This window comes from Lepisosteus platostomus, chromosome 4, assembly GCF_059453375.1.
Source record: "Lepisosteus platostomus isolate fLepPlt1 chromosome 4, fLepPlt1.hap1, whole genome shotgun sequence".
Lineage (NCBI taxonomy): Eukaryota > Metazoa > Chordata > Actinopteri > Semionotiformes > Lepisosteidae > Lepisosteus > Lepisosteus platostomus.
In genome coordinates, this window is record NC_142614.1 from 33363295 (window position 1) to 33379144 (window position 15850).

At 38.0% G+C, this 15850-nt stretch overlaps 2 protein-coding genes across 3 annotated transcripts in view; one reads left to right on the forward strand and one right to left on the reverse strand.

The window, feature by feature from the left end:
* The first annotated feature begins 1501 nt into the window (after positions 1 to 1501).
* On the forward strand, positions 1502 to 8481 carry mlana (melan-A). The gene is made up of 5 exons (XM_088629436.1): positions 1502 to 1627; positions 2137 to 2228; positions 4645 to 4741; positions 5128 to 5247; positions 5856 to 8481. Exons 2-5 carry the CDS (start codon positions 2155 to 2157, stop codon positions 5922 to 5924), a joined length of 360 nt encoding a protein of 119 aa, XP_088485562.1. The 5' UTR covers positions 1502 to 1627; positions 2137 to 2154; the 3' UTR covers positions 5925 to 8481.
* brd10 (bromodomain containing 10) overlaps positions 7994 to 15850 on the reverse strand; it is a 29033-nt gene continuing 21176 nt past the window's right edge. For both annotated transcript variants that reach the window (XM_088629435.1, XM_088629434.1), the window contains one exon: positions 7994 to 14608. In XM_088629435.1, coding sequence (XP_088485561.1) covers positions 10854 to 14608 — 3755 coding nt within the window. In that variant the 3' untranslated portion in view covers positions 7994 to 10853. The remainder of the gene's footprint in view (positions 14609 to 15850) is intronic.

The window sequence follows — 15850 nt, forward strand, 5'->3', positions numbered from 1 at the left end:
TTACTAGGGAAATTGTCTGGCACAGAAAATAAAGCAGCCCAGTGGTTTACAAACAAAAGCCCAAAATAAGCTTAGCCTCTTACAAAGTCTTCACTCAAATCCTAACTAAAACATAAAATACATTGGCTTTTATAGCTGTAGGAAGGTCCCCAGGATAGGCTGATTGGTTGACTGGATGATTAACCATGTATGGAGAACCCATCAACATATGTACATTCTTACGCAAGTCAATCCACCAATCACCATCTCTGGATACCACATGCTGCATGCTCCAGCACAGATTTCATTCAAGGCATGGCAGCACCTGGCCTGCCAAATTGATCAACAATTTCTGTATTCCTTTGTGCTTTATGCAGTACGTTGCACCATGTTATACAACATTAGAGATTTCACATGAAAGTGAAATGCAGAATGGCATGATAGGTTTAGATCTTTCAGGCCAATTACATGTGTAAACAAGAAAAAGCAAAATTGAGAATCTGTTCGTTTTTATTGTCAATTTTGATGATTTAAGTTTCCACAGGGACAAAAGTAAATCTTTCTGTAAAGCCACATATGCCTTTCAAAACTTTTGGACTTTTCATACTTTACTTTCCTCTGCTTATAATATTCTTTTACTTTTACAGAATTGATCAGAAGTTCAGAAACTCCTAAACAGTGTTAAAGTCATGATGCACAATGGTAAAAGATCTTGTCCCAGCATTTAAATTTCTGCTGTAATAAGAGCTACTGTTCCTGACGGTGTGGCATCCTGAAGATGTCAAAGATCCAATGTGATGTACAAATGCTAAGTGACTGCAAAGAAAAAATACTGTAATTTTGAAGAGATGGAAATAAATAAATAATATGACACAGTGGACTTCTTTTTATTATAATTTTACAATTTTCTTATGTAAAGTGAGGCAGGTTAACATCATATGTGCCATCAGCAAAGTACATTTTAAAATATATATCTAAAATATCGCTCCTTTCTTTTTTACTGGGACTTATTTTCTTAATGCAAAAATTATTTTTCCTGTGCATAGCTTTTTTATAGCCTGTACTTTCTGCTTGTCGTCCCAAAATCCTTCATACAGTATCCAGCAATAGCATCAGTGATGAAGGTGTTATATTTATGAACTTAATATGACTTATTTTCCTTTTTATTTAATGCATTATATATTTCAGCATTACATTCAATATATTTACATTAGATTTATTTCTATATAATATTGTTTATTCTGCATATGTATTAATTATTTTTATGATTTATATACAGTATGTTAAATACATATATTTATAATTTCTGAAATGTAGCACATCTTTGACTGTTCTGTTTGTATCCTGCATACTTGCAGGTCTTATGCCTTAGCAGATAAGTCAGGAGATCAGGCTCACGGGTCCAGTATGAAGGGTATCCACCACTCCAGGCTGATGTCTTCACACTAATTAGGTTGAATCAATGGTTATTAAGTCAGAAACTAAAACCCGTGATGGTCATGAGAACCCTTCCTCTCCTCCCCTTTTTTTCTTCTATGCAGAAGATTAAGAGAGGGACGGGATCAAGGGGATTCCACTCCGCCACTTTGCAAATTCTGTGGCATCTGTGTCTTGGTCATCAGGAGAGGCAGTTCTCAAATTTAATTTGGTGAGTTACTGTTTAGAATTTTTCTGTTTAAATGACCATTAAATTTAATTGCAGCATAAACTAATAAAAAATGTGTAATCCAATTTTTGTTTTGTTTATTAAATAGAGATGTTTTATGGCTGATATATTTAATTTTGCTGAAAAATTAAAATGCACAGTTGGATGAGCATGTGAAGTCAGTAACTATGTGTGTAAATTCATGTAAATTTATTTTTCTAATTATTACATGGCACATTTTAGCTTTGTTAACCAATTAACACTTTTTGAAAATAGCCCCCCTTGTCAATACTGTACTTTTTATTGCTGTAGTTGTGGAGAGATAGGGATGTAATAATTGTCTTTATTCCATTGTTGTTAAATAAGTTTTAAAATAATAAATCAAAGTTTAAGTTAGGGTGCACAGTTTGCGTATAGTATAGGTATTCTCCTGTTGCTTAAAAAAACAATGCTACTTCTAATAATAATCGTTGTATACAACAAAATAATATAAATCTTTCCTCTCTCCCCAGGTGTGCCAAGGAGACAGTATGCCGCGAGGAGAATTCACTGTCCAGTTCTCAAGCAGAGGTACTGGAGGTGGATCTTATGTTCGAGCTGAAGAGTTAGTATACATATATTTTTTTCTTATGCTCTCAGTCCTCATGCTGTGTTAGGAATGTCCTATGAGTTTCAGCACATAATCTGAAGTGTTTGATAGAAAATAAACTTCACAAATATAATCAATGCTGTGAACTTAACGATTTTCAATCCAAAGTACAATGAAATGTGTATACTTTTAACTGCTGATTTTTTTATATATTTACTATTCTTTCATAATGAATGTTAGATGGACAAAGTCTCATAAGATATAAGCCAAATGGTCCTACAGTTACAGAAGTATAAAAAATAGCAATTATTTATTTTGTTTCTATTATTGTAGGCTTCTACTTTGTATTATGATTTGCTTCTATCAGATAAACAGTACAGCTTAATAATACTATTCAGTTAATTGTACTTTTGTTAAGCAATAATAATAATTTTTATTAAATATTAAATAATAATAACACTTGATTTTAATTCTGATTTATGATTAAACTTCAAATATTATCACACTATTTTTTAGATGGCTTTTAGTCTTAATTTCAAACATACTGTATATTTTGCAGTATTTTGGTTGTGCAGGTAGTATTACACCTGTTTGGTAACTACAAGGCTTTAGTACTATCAATAAGTACCTGTGAAAATCATGAAATTCTGATAAAAATGTGAACATAAACTGAATGTTTTAAATGAACTTGTGGAGACACTGGTGCACTTCAAAAGAGGACAGTGCAGGAAAATCAGAATTACTGCAAAACTATTTAGACATTCATTATTCATGACTATAGTATAATAATAGTAGTATGTCATCAATTGATGCCACAGAGTTCCAATTCCTGGCAGGGGAAAACAGTTTGCTGTTCATTGTAAGTATACTGATGGAAAAAAGAAACGCAACACTTCATCCACACTCTGGCCCTCCCGTCTGCATGGAATGGGCTGAAGAATGACTCATTCATGAAGAGGATCTGATGCCGCTGCTGACGAGTCCATCGCAGCCTCTGTCTGGCCCAAGCCAGTCGCGTGTGACATCTAGGAGGTGTGAGCAGAGGGCCTCTGACAGTTGCCTTGCTCTAAGGCCAGGAGCATGGAGCCTCACTGTCCTGTCACTGATGCAGGCATTGTGTCTGCTGGCAGTTTCAGCAGCAGTACAGGTGGCTGATCTGAAACGATCTCTCAGATGGACCAGTCTGATTTGTAGGTCCTGCTCTGGTGTGGTCACTTGAGGGCGACCAGATCTTGGACGGTCATCTGTCCTGCTGGTCTGCTGAAACCTTCTCTGTAGTTGGGACACAGTAGAGCGGTTTACTCCATAGTGTCTGGCAACGCTGGCACAAGGCATGCTTGCCTGCAACATCCTAATGGCCCTCTCCCTTGCTTTTGGTGACATTTGAGGCGTTATGGAATGCACAGAAAACTGACTAAGTGTGGCCTTTCTCTTGCAGTGACCTAAGCTTTGAATTAAGGCCTTTTTAAAGGTGACCTGATCAGGCATTGTTCCGCCTGGACTTCGTTGAGTAAAAGTGCACCTAACGAGCTTTCATGTGATTGACAAATTGCAATGCCTCACCGCACAAGCTGTACTGCTGGTCAGAGGGCTTAAAACAAATTAGCAACTTTTTGTGAAAGTACATAAACTATAACTATAGTATTCTCATTCCAGAAAATTTTGCATTTCTTTTTTCCATCAGTATAGATCCAATTAGAAAATGTAGTGACAAGAATGCCTTGTAAGTGCATGTCTAGGATCTTAATTTAAAGGTACACATTATGCACTGTTGTTTGTCTCTAATCTGAGAACAGCTAATCTTTTATTTTCAGATTAGAATGTAAAGCTCTTTTGTGCATACTTTCACTAAACTTGGGTCCATTTGGCAATGTGGAAACCAGGGTCCAGTGTTGGAACACACAGTAACTCTCACAACAATTAATTAGCTATTTAAACCCTGCAAAAGTAGCTTTTTGTTAAAATAATTTTAATTAAAATATTTTAACAGCATTAAAATAACTCATTAGAATAACAGTATATTAAAGACTGATCCCATGCACTAACAATGTTATACTACTTGTTGTGAAAGAAACAAAATCTATAAAAACTTAGTATAGTAAGATTCTTAGTATAACCCAGAAAATGGATCATTTTCAATACACTGTAATGTCTGGAATGCAAATTGTATTAATTAAACATTGAGTGAATGGTCTTAATATTTAAACTAAGAACGTTTGTTGAATTAAAACAGTCAGCACACAACCATAGTCTTGAAGAGCTGCTTTTACCTCAGCAGAATTGAAAGAGGTGGTACCAATGAATCTACTCTGACAGTGTTTGTGGCAGATCTGTTTGCTTACAGTTCCGCTTTTAATTTTTTATAATCAACATTTACTGAAATAGTAATCAACTTCATGTTTTTTAAATCAGGGTTTCTATTGCATTTCAGGGCGGCAGGGATAGCTTTGCTGGTCATCATTCTAGCAGCTCTGCTGATCATCGGATGTTGGTATTACAGGAGGAGACGTGGGTACAAAAGTATCCGGGTGAGACACTCGCTCAAACCTGCAGGTTCCAGTCCTCCATGCCTGCACACAAAGCCCATTCAGCTAATTTTGAGACTTGTCAAAGAAATTTGTTTCCCCCGGATCTAATTTAGTTTGGCCGTAGAAAAGGGAGTGAACAATTATGTAGTATATATCTTCTCTTTCTTTACAGTTGTTGCAGACATCATTGTACTAATTGGAAAAGGGTGAATACTTATGCAAGGCACTGCATACCATATACACTTGCAGGTTCACAAAGTATCAGTCTTACACTTGTAGACTCTGCTTAACAATTTGTGTCTAGTTTGATTAAGTGTATTTATTATCAGAAATGAATTACATGTGGTGGATTAATTATTAAGTGACTGAATTGCTCCTCTTTACAGAGTCAAGGATTAGATCGCAGTTCTTTCAGATCTTTAATGAAGTCTGATCATTACAGTGAGGAAGGAGCATCTGCAGAGAACAAAGTTGTCCTAAGCGAGTTCCACAATCTCAACTCTGTGGTAAGAGATGTTGAATAAATGCATAAATGGGCAAAGTAGGGAACATATAGTGTGGTATTAAACATTTTTTCTGGTAGTTCAAGTAGGTAGCTGTATCACGAACAATTTCTAAGATTAAAAGTTAAGAACTTTTCAAATATCTATATGGCTGTTGTCAATACTTCAAACTAGACACAAACCCACTTTGTGAAGAGGTTGTAACTAAATGTGTAGCCTAATGACTGCAACTGAAATATGATAAAATATATAAAACAACCCTATGTACTGTACAGCTTGGTGAAGGAAAGAGAGGTGAAGCGTGTGTATATCTTATACTGTACATATACGTCAGTGAATGCAGGAAGTATGATACTGAAAAAAAATCCCCTGAGCTAGTTGTGTGATTTGTGTCATGTTGCCATGTCCAGTTGAGCTGGTATTGAAATCCCTCAGAGGTTACAAAGTCCTCCAACAGCTTGTAACTGGCCTAAAACTAAATGCACCGTTCTATGTAATGTAATGTATTTTGCTGTATTGAAAAGACCCCGTGAATAAACAAAACCTGCTTCTTTTTCCCCTTTTTTAAACTCAAGACTATGTGACTCCAGTCTGTTTTGGTTCTGTTTCAGGTTCCTAGTGCTCCTCCACCTTATGAGAAAATAGCTTCTGGACCTTCACCACCTCCGTACTCCGCGTGACAATGGAATCGCCACAGCCAGCAAAGTCAAAAACATGCCTAGACTAAACTTATCAGTATGAATTATCTTAACCTAATTTTCTTTCATCGTAGGTGTGCTTCACAGTTAAAATGTGCCTTTCCTTACTGGAGTACTACTTTGTTCATTGTATCTGACAGTTAAACAGATAAATGGATCATGGTATAGGATGAAATTTGTTTCTGTAGAAAACTAACAGAAATATTTGCAATTAACTTGACTGGTTATAATATTTTTTTAGTTTCAGAAGTTTCTGTTCACATAATTCATTGCTCGTTTTATTTATCCAATGTCTAACTTTTATGATTGTACAAGCCATGCTTCTCATTATCAGCCAATGAGAAGGTCCATTGATTTGACTAGAAATTCCTATATTTTCCCAAAACTGATACCCTCTGTGCAGTTCTATTGGGTAGATTTATTGGTTCTTAGTATTCAGAACACACTTCAATTGAGAAAAAATATCTGCCTTCCTCTCCTTCATTAACTGGAACATCCATTCACATCTCCTGTCCAGTGACCCTCCTAGTTATTATCTAGAATTCACTCTGCCCAACTTTCAAAAGTAATTTTAATAGAAAAGGAGAAAAAATACATTTGATGACCCTTTCTTCTTTGGCTAATTGTAAAAGATAAATACAGTATCAGATGTGGTAATTGATATTATAATATGGTCATGTTCCTTGCCCTTATGGAAGGAGAACAGCTGTTACAGTGGTTTAACTTTCCTCAAAGTTTTGGAATAATAATAATGTGGCAGTCATTCTTTATTTTATTAGTCATTCTCTCTGTTTTTACTAGGAAGTAAAATTATAGTAATACACAATAGAACTACACCTAAAGGAGGCTTAAGCATTCGTATGAATATTTATCATCCTTCCCCCCCAAAACAAATCTAGAAGAAAATGCTTTCCTGCCATTTTATGTACGCCTTTCTCATCAAAATAACAGATGTATATACAGTAAACATCTTAAGTAATTTATTGCCATCTATTTTTGTTCAGTCTACAACCTGGTTCTGGGAAACCAATGTCTCTTAATGGTTTTTGTTTCAGCATAGTTCATGAACACAGACTAACCGATTTCAATTTTCTTCCTGAGACATGTTTCTTAATTAGTTTCAAGATTTTTAAAAAACAATCTCTTTCAGAATGTTAGTGACAGAAAGTGGGAGCGGCTGATACATTGTCTTTCTTATCTGGATCTACGTCTGACTGTTCTCTAAATAGGTGATATGCTGAGGTGAACAGGTTGAGAACAAGTTGTATAAAGTTCTGCAATGCAAAATTGTTGAACACCATTAATCTTTGAAACCTGTTTTTTGTAAAAATAGGTAAACAAAAGTCAAAGTAAGCAAGTTGATCAATTATAGGTATCAATTGGTACAAGAGATTATCAACTCAGCTGAACTGAAGACCTGCAGATAGGGGTATCCCAAGACCAGGGTTGGATGTGGGGGAAACATTAAACATATTCTGAACTAAAGTATGTCTCTCTTTAGGATGATCATGTTTTAAAACTCACAAGTTACCTTCCTGAGAAAGTGCCGATCAAGGAGCATGCACTCATTTAAAGGTTGCAGTAGGCAAAAAGCTTTCTAACCAATTTTAGTCAATGGTGTAATCAGGGTATTGCATTCATTTAACTTCTATACATTTTGCCTCTTTCAATGTTAGAAGCATGTCGTCAAGATCTCAGAAAAAAATTAAAAAGTGATTACATTTTATTACAGAGTTGTCCCACAGTAAACTGTAGTTCAGTTAGTTGCATTGCTTTAAAAGCTAAAGCATTGGAATCACCTACCTAAAGAAGCCATTTTTATCAGATTGCTTTTTAGCATCAATAAGCTCTCAAATCTCTTTTTCATTTTGCTACTTCTTACAGTAATAACTATTAAGGACAAATACTAGTTTCATTTCATTTATGTGCTAAATAAGTGTTTCTTTTTGTGTTGCTGAGGTGTTTTGTGACAATCCATTAATCTGCATTTTCATTTTTGTACTATCTGTGCAAAATAGGACCTTTAAAGAATTGTACTCACCAGCTCTGTATACAAAGAATGTTCTCTTTATTTCCATGCAGAGAATTCTGCAATTTCCTAAACAATGCAATGGTCCAAAATATCTAATAAAATACTTTAAAAAAATCTATACATTATGTAAACAGAAAACATAAATAACACCTTACAATTCCATACATATGTTCAGTAGGGCGGGTTCAAACAAATATTTACAAGTTCAGCATCTTCCAACTTCATTTCTTATGTATGAATTTGGCAATTATATAAATGAAACAAAATACTGGACAACTGTTTTCTGAAAAATGACAAATAGGTGAAACCTTTATCACTGTTGATCTCAATATACAAAAAAAACCTTATTTCAGACTTACAGAAAAACCACTGACCAGCCATTTCACAGCCCACAATTAGTATTATGCTTGAATTTTTTTTAAGGTTATTTAAGGTAACCAAGTCTATGACTATTACTAACCCTGGTCTGTGAGCTAAGAGTTTAACAAAGATGACTGTACCATTTCAAGTTTTATATTCGCTTTTTTTTCCCCTAAAGGTGCACTTGGCATCACAATCCCACAATGAATACTGATACTGAGAAACAGCTGATACATTTCAGGGTGACTTTACCTTCATCCTTTTTTTCCATCATGGACCTTTGATCTTTCACTGGATCATCACATCTGCAAATTCTAAGTCAGATGGCTATCACTCTCATTTTTCTTTCCTTCAGATCTTGTATTAACTACTTCTAATATCCACCTTGCAACACCTGACTAAAAGCAATGAGGAAGAAGGGGTAGTGTTGTTTTATCAAGAGTTTTACTAACAAGATAGTAAAAAAAAGTACTATGTTAAGGGACAAAGAAATATTGTAAATTGGTATGATCAATTATGGTAGTTGGTGGAATAAAACACATTTTAATAGCCTTTCAGAACCTCAGTTTATTCTTAAATGAATAAATGAAGAACACATGACATAAACCAGTGTGTTGTAAACATCTTCACTCATTTTCTCTGGTGAACTAAGCCTTTTATAAAGCTCTTGTTTTCCAGAACACAGTTCTGATGACAGAAACTGTTACCTCACTTTCACACACATCTTCTGCTACAGATTGTATAATCACACAGTAACTGACAAACTGACCTTGTGTTTACTAGAGTAAGCTAATAGAAACCTGCAAGAGATGCTGCACGTCCACTCAAAAGAAGCTTTGCACAGCTGACACTTAAGAACTGATGGTGTTGTTGCCTGGGCAAATAAACTTCTGAGGAGGATCTCTTTTAAATCTAATCGATTCATTAATTCATAATTGATTCCAAAACTGTTAATATCAATATTTGTCTACAATTTTACATAGAAACGTAACAGTGCAGTAGCAAAGCCATCAGCAATATAACCAGTGGTAAAGGGTGAAGTGAACAGAAGACCCATTTATAAATAAATGTATACAACTCTTGATAAAACAATACTCCTTGACCTGTTTTTTTAATATGGGGGTGTGGTTATGACTGTAGAGCATGTCAGCTAGGGTGGCATGTGGGCTTCTACAGTTGTAACTACCTTACTCTGTTACTGGGTAATCAAGGTGTCTCATAGACTGTCGATTTACAGATCTAAGAAATAGAACAATGAGATTTTGTTCAAGAAAAATGTCATTGTTCATGTTCATTGAACAAAAAATCTGTTAAGATTAATTTAAGTCTTAGGCGTTTCTTTGCATCCCTGTCTGTTGTAACAACAAGCCTGTTTGGGGTAGGAAAGTAAAAGTAATTCAAAATTTTTCAGTTTGCAGTACCGCAAAGGGTCATTATTAATATACTGCCTTGTGTGAACCGTTCTAACCATGTAAATGTAAGCATTTTCTTTGTAGAAATTAACAAATTACTTTCATTTGGGGATGAAAAACTATCATTCACTTGCAAACAGTGATAAAAAGTGATAGCTTAAACAGCCTTGAATATGTAAAAAGTAGAAATAGACAGTTTGTCCTCTTAACACTTAGCATCACTGATGCATTTCCGGGAGCACTGCTGTCATGAATCCACCACACATCTGTCAAAAACATATAATTCCAGACTGGCATCAAACATATTAGTGTGTATATATATAAACACATACATACAGTCCTCTTTTCACTTACAACCAAGCCTAGGGCAGAGCATTGAAACTTGTGAGAATGGAGACGGTACTATACAGAATGCTGCTTATAGGGAGTCTACTGTTCACAAATGTGAAAACAATCAGAGGAAATCCTGGTCATATGGGAAGGTGATACTATAAACAGAGGCAGCATGAAAAGAAGATAACTATGTTTACTTTAGTCACCCACTGAAAAGTCTTAGGAAAGTGGCTCCAACGCCTGGATATGCAATTCCATGGAGTTATTATCCTTAGAAGGTTATTGTTTACACAGCTAGGGAAATCAAATTATCCAAACGTACCTTCAGGGGGAAAGATGTTCCAAGTTAATGTATTTTTGTTGAACATATTGATAATTCACTTTATGGAAATAGACTGCTCACCCAGAACAGCTCCCATTTTGTGTATTCAAGGGTATTGTCCATTATAGTATATAAACATGTAATATAGGCTTTAACTAGCTTTGCAGACTCACAGCCTGTGGCACCATTTGCCATCGTCTGTGATAGCAAGTCTTGATTGCCACATTTGTAGGTTGTTTTCCATTTAGTTTTTGCCAAACTGTAACAATATAATTCATAGGGATTTCACATTTTATTTCCATATTGAAATACTGCATTTTGTGTCAGGAAAATGCCGCGTACTGGTATACAGCACATCCAAACTGAACTGCTTGAGCAGGCAGAATTTCGTATGTTATGGAATAACATCTGGACTACTTTCATCCAGTACTCTAGTGCACCGCCTTATAGTCTCAGTTATTGGATCTTCCTTTATCTGGCTCCGCTGTAGTTTGAGGATTGTCTGCCATCGTGATAGGCAGAACTCTTCCTTTACTGGAACTTGGTGTCACCACCACTGTAGCCACAGCCTTGGACACTGGTAACAGACTGGAACTGGGACTTCTAATGGCATTTAAAATGGCTCCTTCTGGACTCACCATTAGCTTACTGGGAGAAGCACTGGTCAGAAGTGCTGCAGAGCTTGCAGGCAGGGGTGCTGTGCTTAACATGGGTGTTGAGTTAGTTAAAAGCAGAGGCATCCTCACTGGTTCCAAGCCTGTCCCCCTGAGAGGCTGAGCAGGTGCCATTATAACTGTATTATTTGAGGGGGGTACTGTTGCTATGGGGGAAATCTGTCTCCTGTTGAAGGTACACCCTATTGGTGGTACTTTTGCTACAGGCAAAGATTGTATCCTAGAGACTACACTGCCTATTGGTGGTACTGTGGCTGTAGGCAACACTTGTGCCCTTGAAACAGAGGCCCCAACTGGCTGTACAGTTGATGTCAGCTGTACTTTAGTTACTATATTTGTAGGTCCTGCAGCTTTTGTGCTGCTGACTAAGCTTTCTGTCTGCGGGGCTGTCACTGCAATATTCTCTTTCACAAGTGTACTTAGAGCTTGTACTGAAGCAACTGATAAGCCTTTGCCCTCAGTCAATGATGCTACTGTTGAAATCTTGGCAGCACTGGAGTGACCATGATGTGAAGTTGAACCTGCTGCCACCGATTGTGAAACTGGAACAACAGAAACAGCACTACTGGCTGCCAAACTTTTACCAATACCTTTCCCAAGAGAATTCACTTGAGAAGAGGGAAGAGCCTGAGAAAGGTTTACCTTCAGTGCTGTGGAAGTCTGTGGTATATATGGACTATTTAAACAATGTGCATTTGTCGATACCACCTTGGCTTCTGGCTTCTGGCTTGGAGTGCCAGAGGGAACCGCACCTGATCCACCCGACAGACTCTTCTGGGCAACTTGAGAGCCTCCCTGAGGCCCAGTGGCAGAAGTACCTGGATTAGATATGAGGAGTACATGGCTCCCAGGACCAAGACCATGAGAAGGGACAATAAACCTAGTGTTGTTAATAACAATTTGGGTTCCAGGAGCAAGTGGTGTGGTGGTGTTGATCACAATTTTCTGCTGCACAGAAGTTTCATTCAAAGGGTTGACTGCAGTAGGCTGGCAGGCAGGTCTAGGAGCAGGAACAGGGGTGCTGAAGATTTGTGTGGGGGTTGACACATTGCGTGGCTGGTTTTGAGATGTGGTAAACGAGGTCAAGGATACTGGGAGGCGTTTTGTGGAAAGTGGGATTGGACATCGTAGCTTGTTCACAGCAGAAGCAAGTACTGACGTCCTGGCTGGAAGTGCATTCATTACTGTTGGGTCATTCTGAATGAAACTGCTCATGGAAGGAGCTAGAGCAGTCTTTGGAGCACTACCTCCTGTTTGTCCCACTGATGTACCGCTCAAAGCACAAGCCAAGGAAGTGCTGGCAGATGAAATATCCTGCTGTTTTGAAGCAGTTATAAGAAGAGAGGATGCAAAATGTCCAGCTTTCAGAGTTGAGTAAGACAGGGGTGTGCCATCATAACATCCACTGGCTTTACTATATGTTGAACCTGTACTTTTTGAAGCGTCAGTACTGGGTCCACTAAGACTAACGGCAGTCTGTGCAGAAAGTACTCCACTGACTGCAGCAACACTTGGACTACTGTGTATATTTTTCATACCTGATTCTAATCCAGAAATATTATTCCGCTTCACCTGATTCAAGGGTTCTTCTGGTAACCTAGTAGCAAAGTCAGGTAACAAGCCAATCACTTGAATATTCTGCAATGTGTCAGTAGCAGCATTGACAATGGCTTGACCTATATTCAGGCCAATCTTCACATCTTTGACTTGAGGTGAAGTGGGGACACAAGGTTGGGATGCTGCAGGGGAGTCCGTGGAGGAAGATTGCTCTGGAAGTTTTGAATTTCCAATAGCGGGGTGACGAACAGGGGCAGATGCTTGGGTTATAAACATTAGCCTTGGAGTTTGAACAGTGGAAGCAGCAGTAGAAGAGCTAACATTTGATAAAGGTGCAGGAGAGGCAATGCCAGATGGTGGTGTAACAAGGATGACTTTCTGTAAGGGCGATCGTTCTTCCAAACATGCCTCTGGTTGAGACCTCTTGGTTGGAAGTTTGTTGGCATACTGCACCACAGTAGTTGGTGTGATTACCTTGCTGGGTTTAGCCTGGCTTGCTGTAGAGACTGCTATGTTGACAGTGTTTTGCTGAGTGGTGGGCAATGCTGGATTCATAGCAACCGATGGTCGAGAAGCTGTCAATGCTGTGGACTTACTTGTAGCTTCCTGCACAGTGAGAGAAGCACTTTTGTGCTGGTTTAATGCTACGTTGACAGTTGTCCCTACCGCCTGACTCACACTGACAGGAATAGAGATAGCTGAGGAAATCTGAGACAAGCCAGTAAAGGGCAATCCACTAAACAAAGAAAAGGCTGTTGGTGATGTAGCTGCAACAGTGCAGGTACTTCCTGAGGGAGTTAAAGTAGAAGAGGCAGATGACTTAGAAACCAGAAACGCCTGAAACTGTGGGGTAAAGGTGAAAACTGGACTGGAAGGTAGGCTAGAAGTGCTGTGGTCAGAGCTGGTCTGCACCTTGACGACCCCTGTATTTCCTCCCCTGGTTGTGACATGAATAGATTGAGAGTCTCTGATGCACACAGTTTTCAGCTCCTGCTTGGAATCAGAAGCTCTGCTGGGGCTCTCTGATGGAGCACTGGCAGCTGTAGCTCTGTTGGGCACTGCACTTTTTGTCAGGCACTGCACTGGCCCTGTTTTAGAGACAGAGGTACCGATTAAGGTGGAGGTTGAAGATATTGCTACCACCTCTGTCTTTGGTGTTTTCATTATGTGCAAACTGTTAGACACACTGGAAGAAGAGAAGCCCCTGCCAGAGACATCATTCAATGGAGCAACTTGCTGCACAGGAATCTTACTCACGTCATCAGGACGAGCATTGCTAAGGGGGTAAGGCAAAGTACAGGCAGTTTTAGAGGCAGGAACACCTGGGTTCTTCTGCTTCTGAGAATCCTTCTCCAGCTGCTTTTGGATAAGCAGGTTTGTGGGCAAGATGACCACCTGCTGCATTACCTTTTCTCCTGTCTTCTGATCTAGAACTGGTTGTACTGCAATCTTCACAGGACCGCTCCCTTTCCTGAGTAAGTCCAAAGGTGCGCAGCTATTATTAGACATCTTGTAGACCACCTGCACAGGACTTTTCGGTGTGGACTGCACAGACGTTAGAGGTTTCGTTGTCTGTGGTAGAACAGTTGCCTTATTGGACATCTGGCTGGCAGGTGCTGAAGGCTGGCTGATTAAGGTCACTTTGTTCCCAACATTCTTGGCCAACAAGGCTTGGATGGGTTTGCCTCCCTTTAGGAAAATGGGGACAGTTGAACCCTTGGAATTTTCTGGAGTCAGGGGCTGTATGGCTAGTTTTGATTCTCCCACTCGCATTTCAGGCTGTGGTCTAGGTGACATCTGCTCCTCACTGCCACCAGTTTTGTTTCTCTTTCTGGGAGTTATTTCCTCATCAGTGCTACCACTTTGTCTGCGTTTAGGATTTTTGGAAGGCAGTTTCTGCCCATCTTGGGATGAAAATTCTTTTTTCAACACCCGACTCCTCACTGATGAGTCTGTCCCTTGCTGCCGTGTGTCCCCTGAAATAAAAATTATTACAAATAAAGAAAATACAAATAGTATTAAAATGAAATTTAATCATGCTATTATATAAAGTTGAAAACATACTTTAAAATAAACTGGTTATTTAAAAATCTTTTTAAAAAATTTGAATAAAATTCAAAAGTGGTCAAAAACAATAGATACCCAACATGTAAAGCAATGCAAGTTACACAGTTTACTGCACTATCACCACAAATGTATTTCACTTATACATCTCATTAAAAAGTAAAATTGATGAAGGCATGGTCAGATACTGTAACCAATTGGGTAAAATAATTTGTAAAAACATCTGGTAACTCTTGTAGGAAATACATGGCCTAGTTACATTGTTGACTACATCTGTCCATTCAATATCGTGAGTATCTAAATCCAAAAAAACAAACTAAATCTAAGCTCCCAGCCAGACCTGAGCCTACAGTAGATCTTGAAATCGGCCTGAGTTCCTCTGCTACCTTTGTTCATTTGATACATGTTCAATGACATAGGATACAAATCTTAAATAGTCCTGCATAATCAGTATGTATCAATGGTTAATATTAATATTAATAAATAATAATTAATGAAACCAGTTTCCAAAGTAGAAAAAGACTGAACTGAAATAAGGTTAATGTAAGTACTGATGTGACCGAAAGAGGATGGATGCTTTCGAACTATGGTGCTGGAGAAGACTGTTACGGATACCATGGACAGCAAGGGTCACCAATAAAGAGGTTCTGGAGCGCATCAAGCCAGAAATTGCGCTTGAGGGAAAGATCACCAGACCGGAAAGTGTGGCGAGAGATGGCCTATAGAATCGACGAGAGTCGAATCCGACTGACCGCATAACATCATCATCAAGTACTGATGTGAAAGTTAGCAGGGGACAGGGCATTCTGTCGCAACTCTTAAGACATCTTTGTAAAATAATCCCTTAAGAGTTAGATGCCATGTTATGTGCATGCCATGTTAAAAAATTCTAATGCATGGCAGATTTTGAGCTGTTTTCCTGCCCAAATATTTTTAAGATAATTCTATGATGAAAATAACCTTTGCCTTTTCTTGGGATCTGAAGACTAATTTTGTGTTAAAAAAACTTTGAGTTTGCAATAAAAATACTGTTTGGAAAGTATCTGTAAGTATCATGTGTAATGCAACAACATTTGAAACCTTTTAATGGGTCTGAATACCTTTGCAAGGCACTGTAACAGTTAGCAGAAATCTGAAGACTTAGGAAACAATTA

Bases quoted from the DNA above. Each gene is read 5' to 3' on its own strand.
- mlana (XM_088629436.1), top strand. From the start codon at position 2,155: ATGCCGCGAGGAGAATTCACTGTCCAGTTCTCAAGCAGAGGTACTGGA. The intron at 2,229-4,644 runs GTTAGTATACAT...ATTGCATTTCAG, and splicing joins TCTTATGTTCGAGCTGAAGA to GGCGGCAGGGATAGCTTTGC. The intron at 5,248-5,855 runs GTAAGAGATGTT...GTTCTGTTTCAG, and splicing joins TCCACAATCTCAACTCTGTG to GTTCCTAGTGCTCCTCCACC.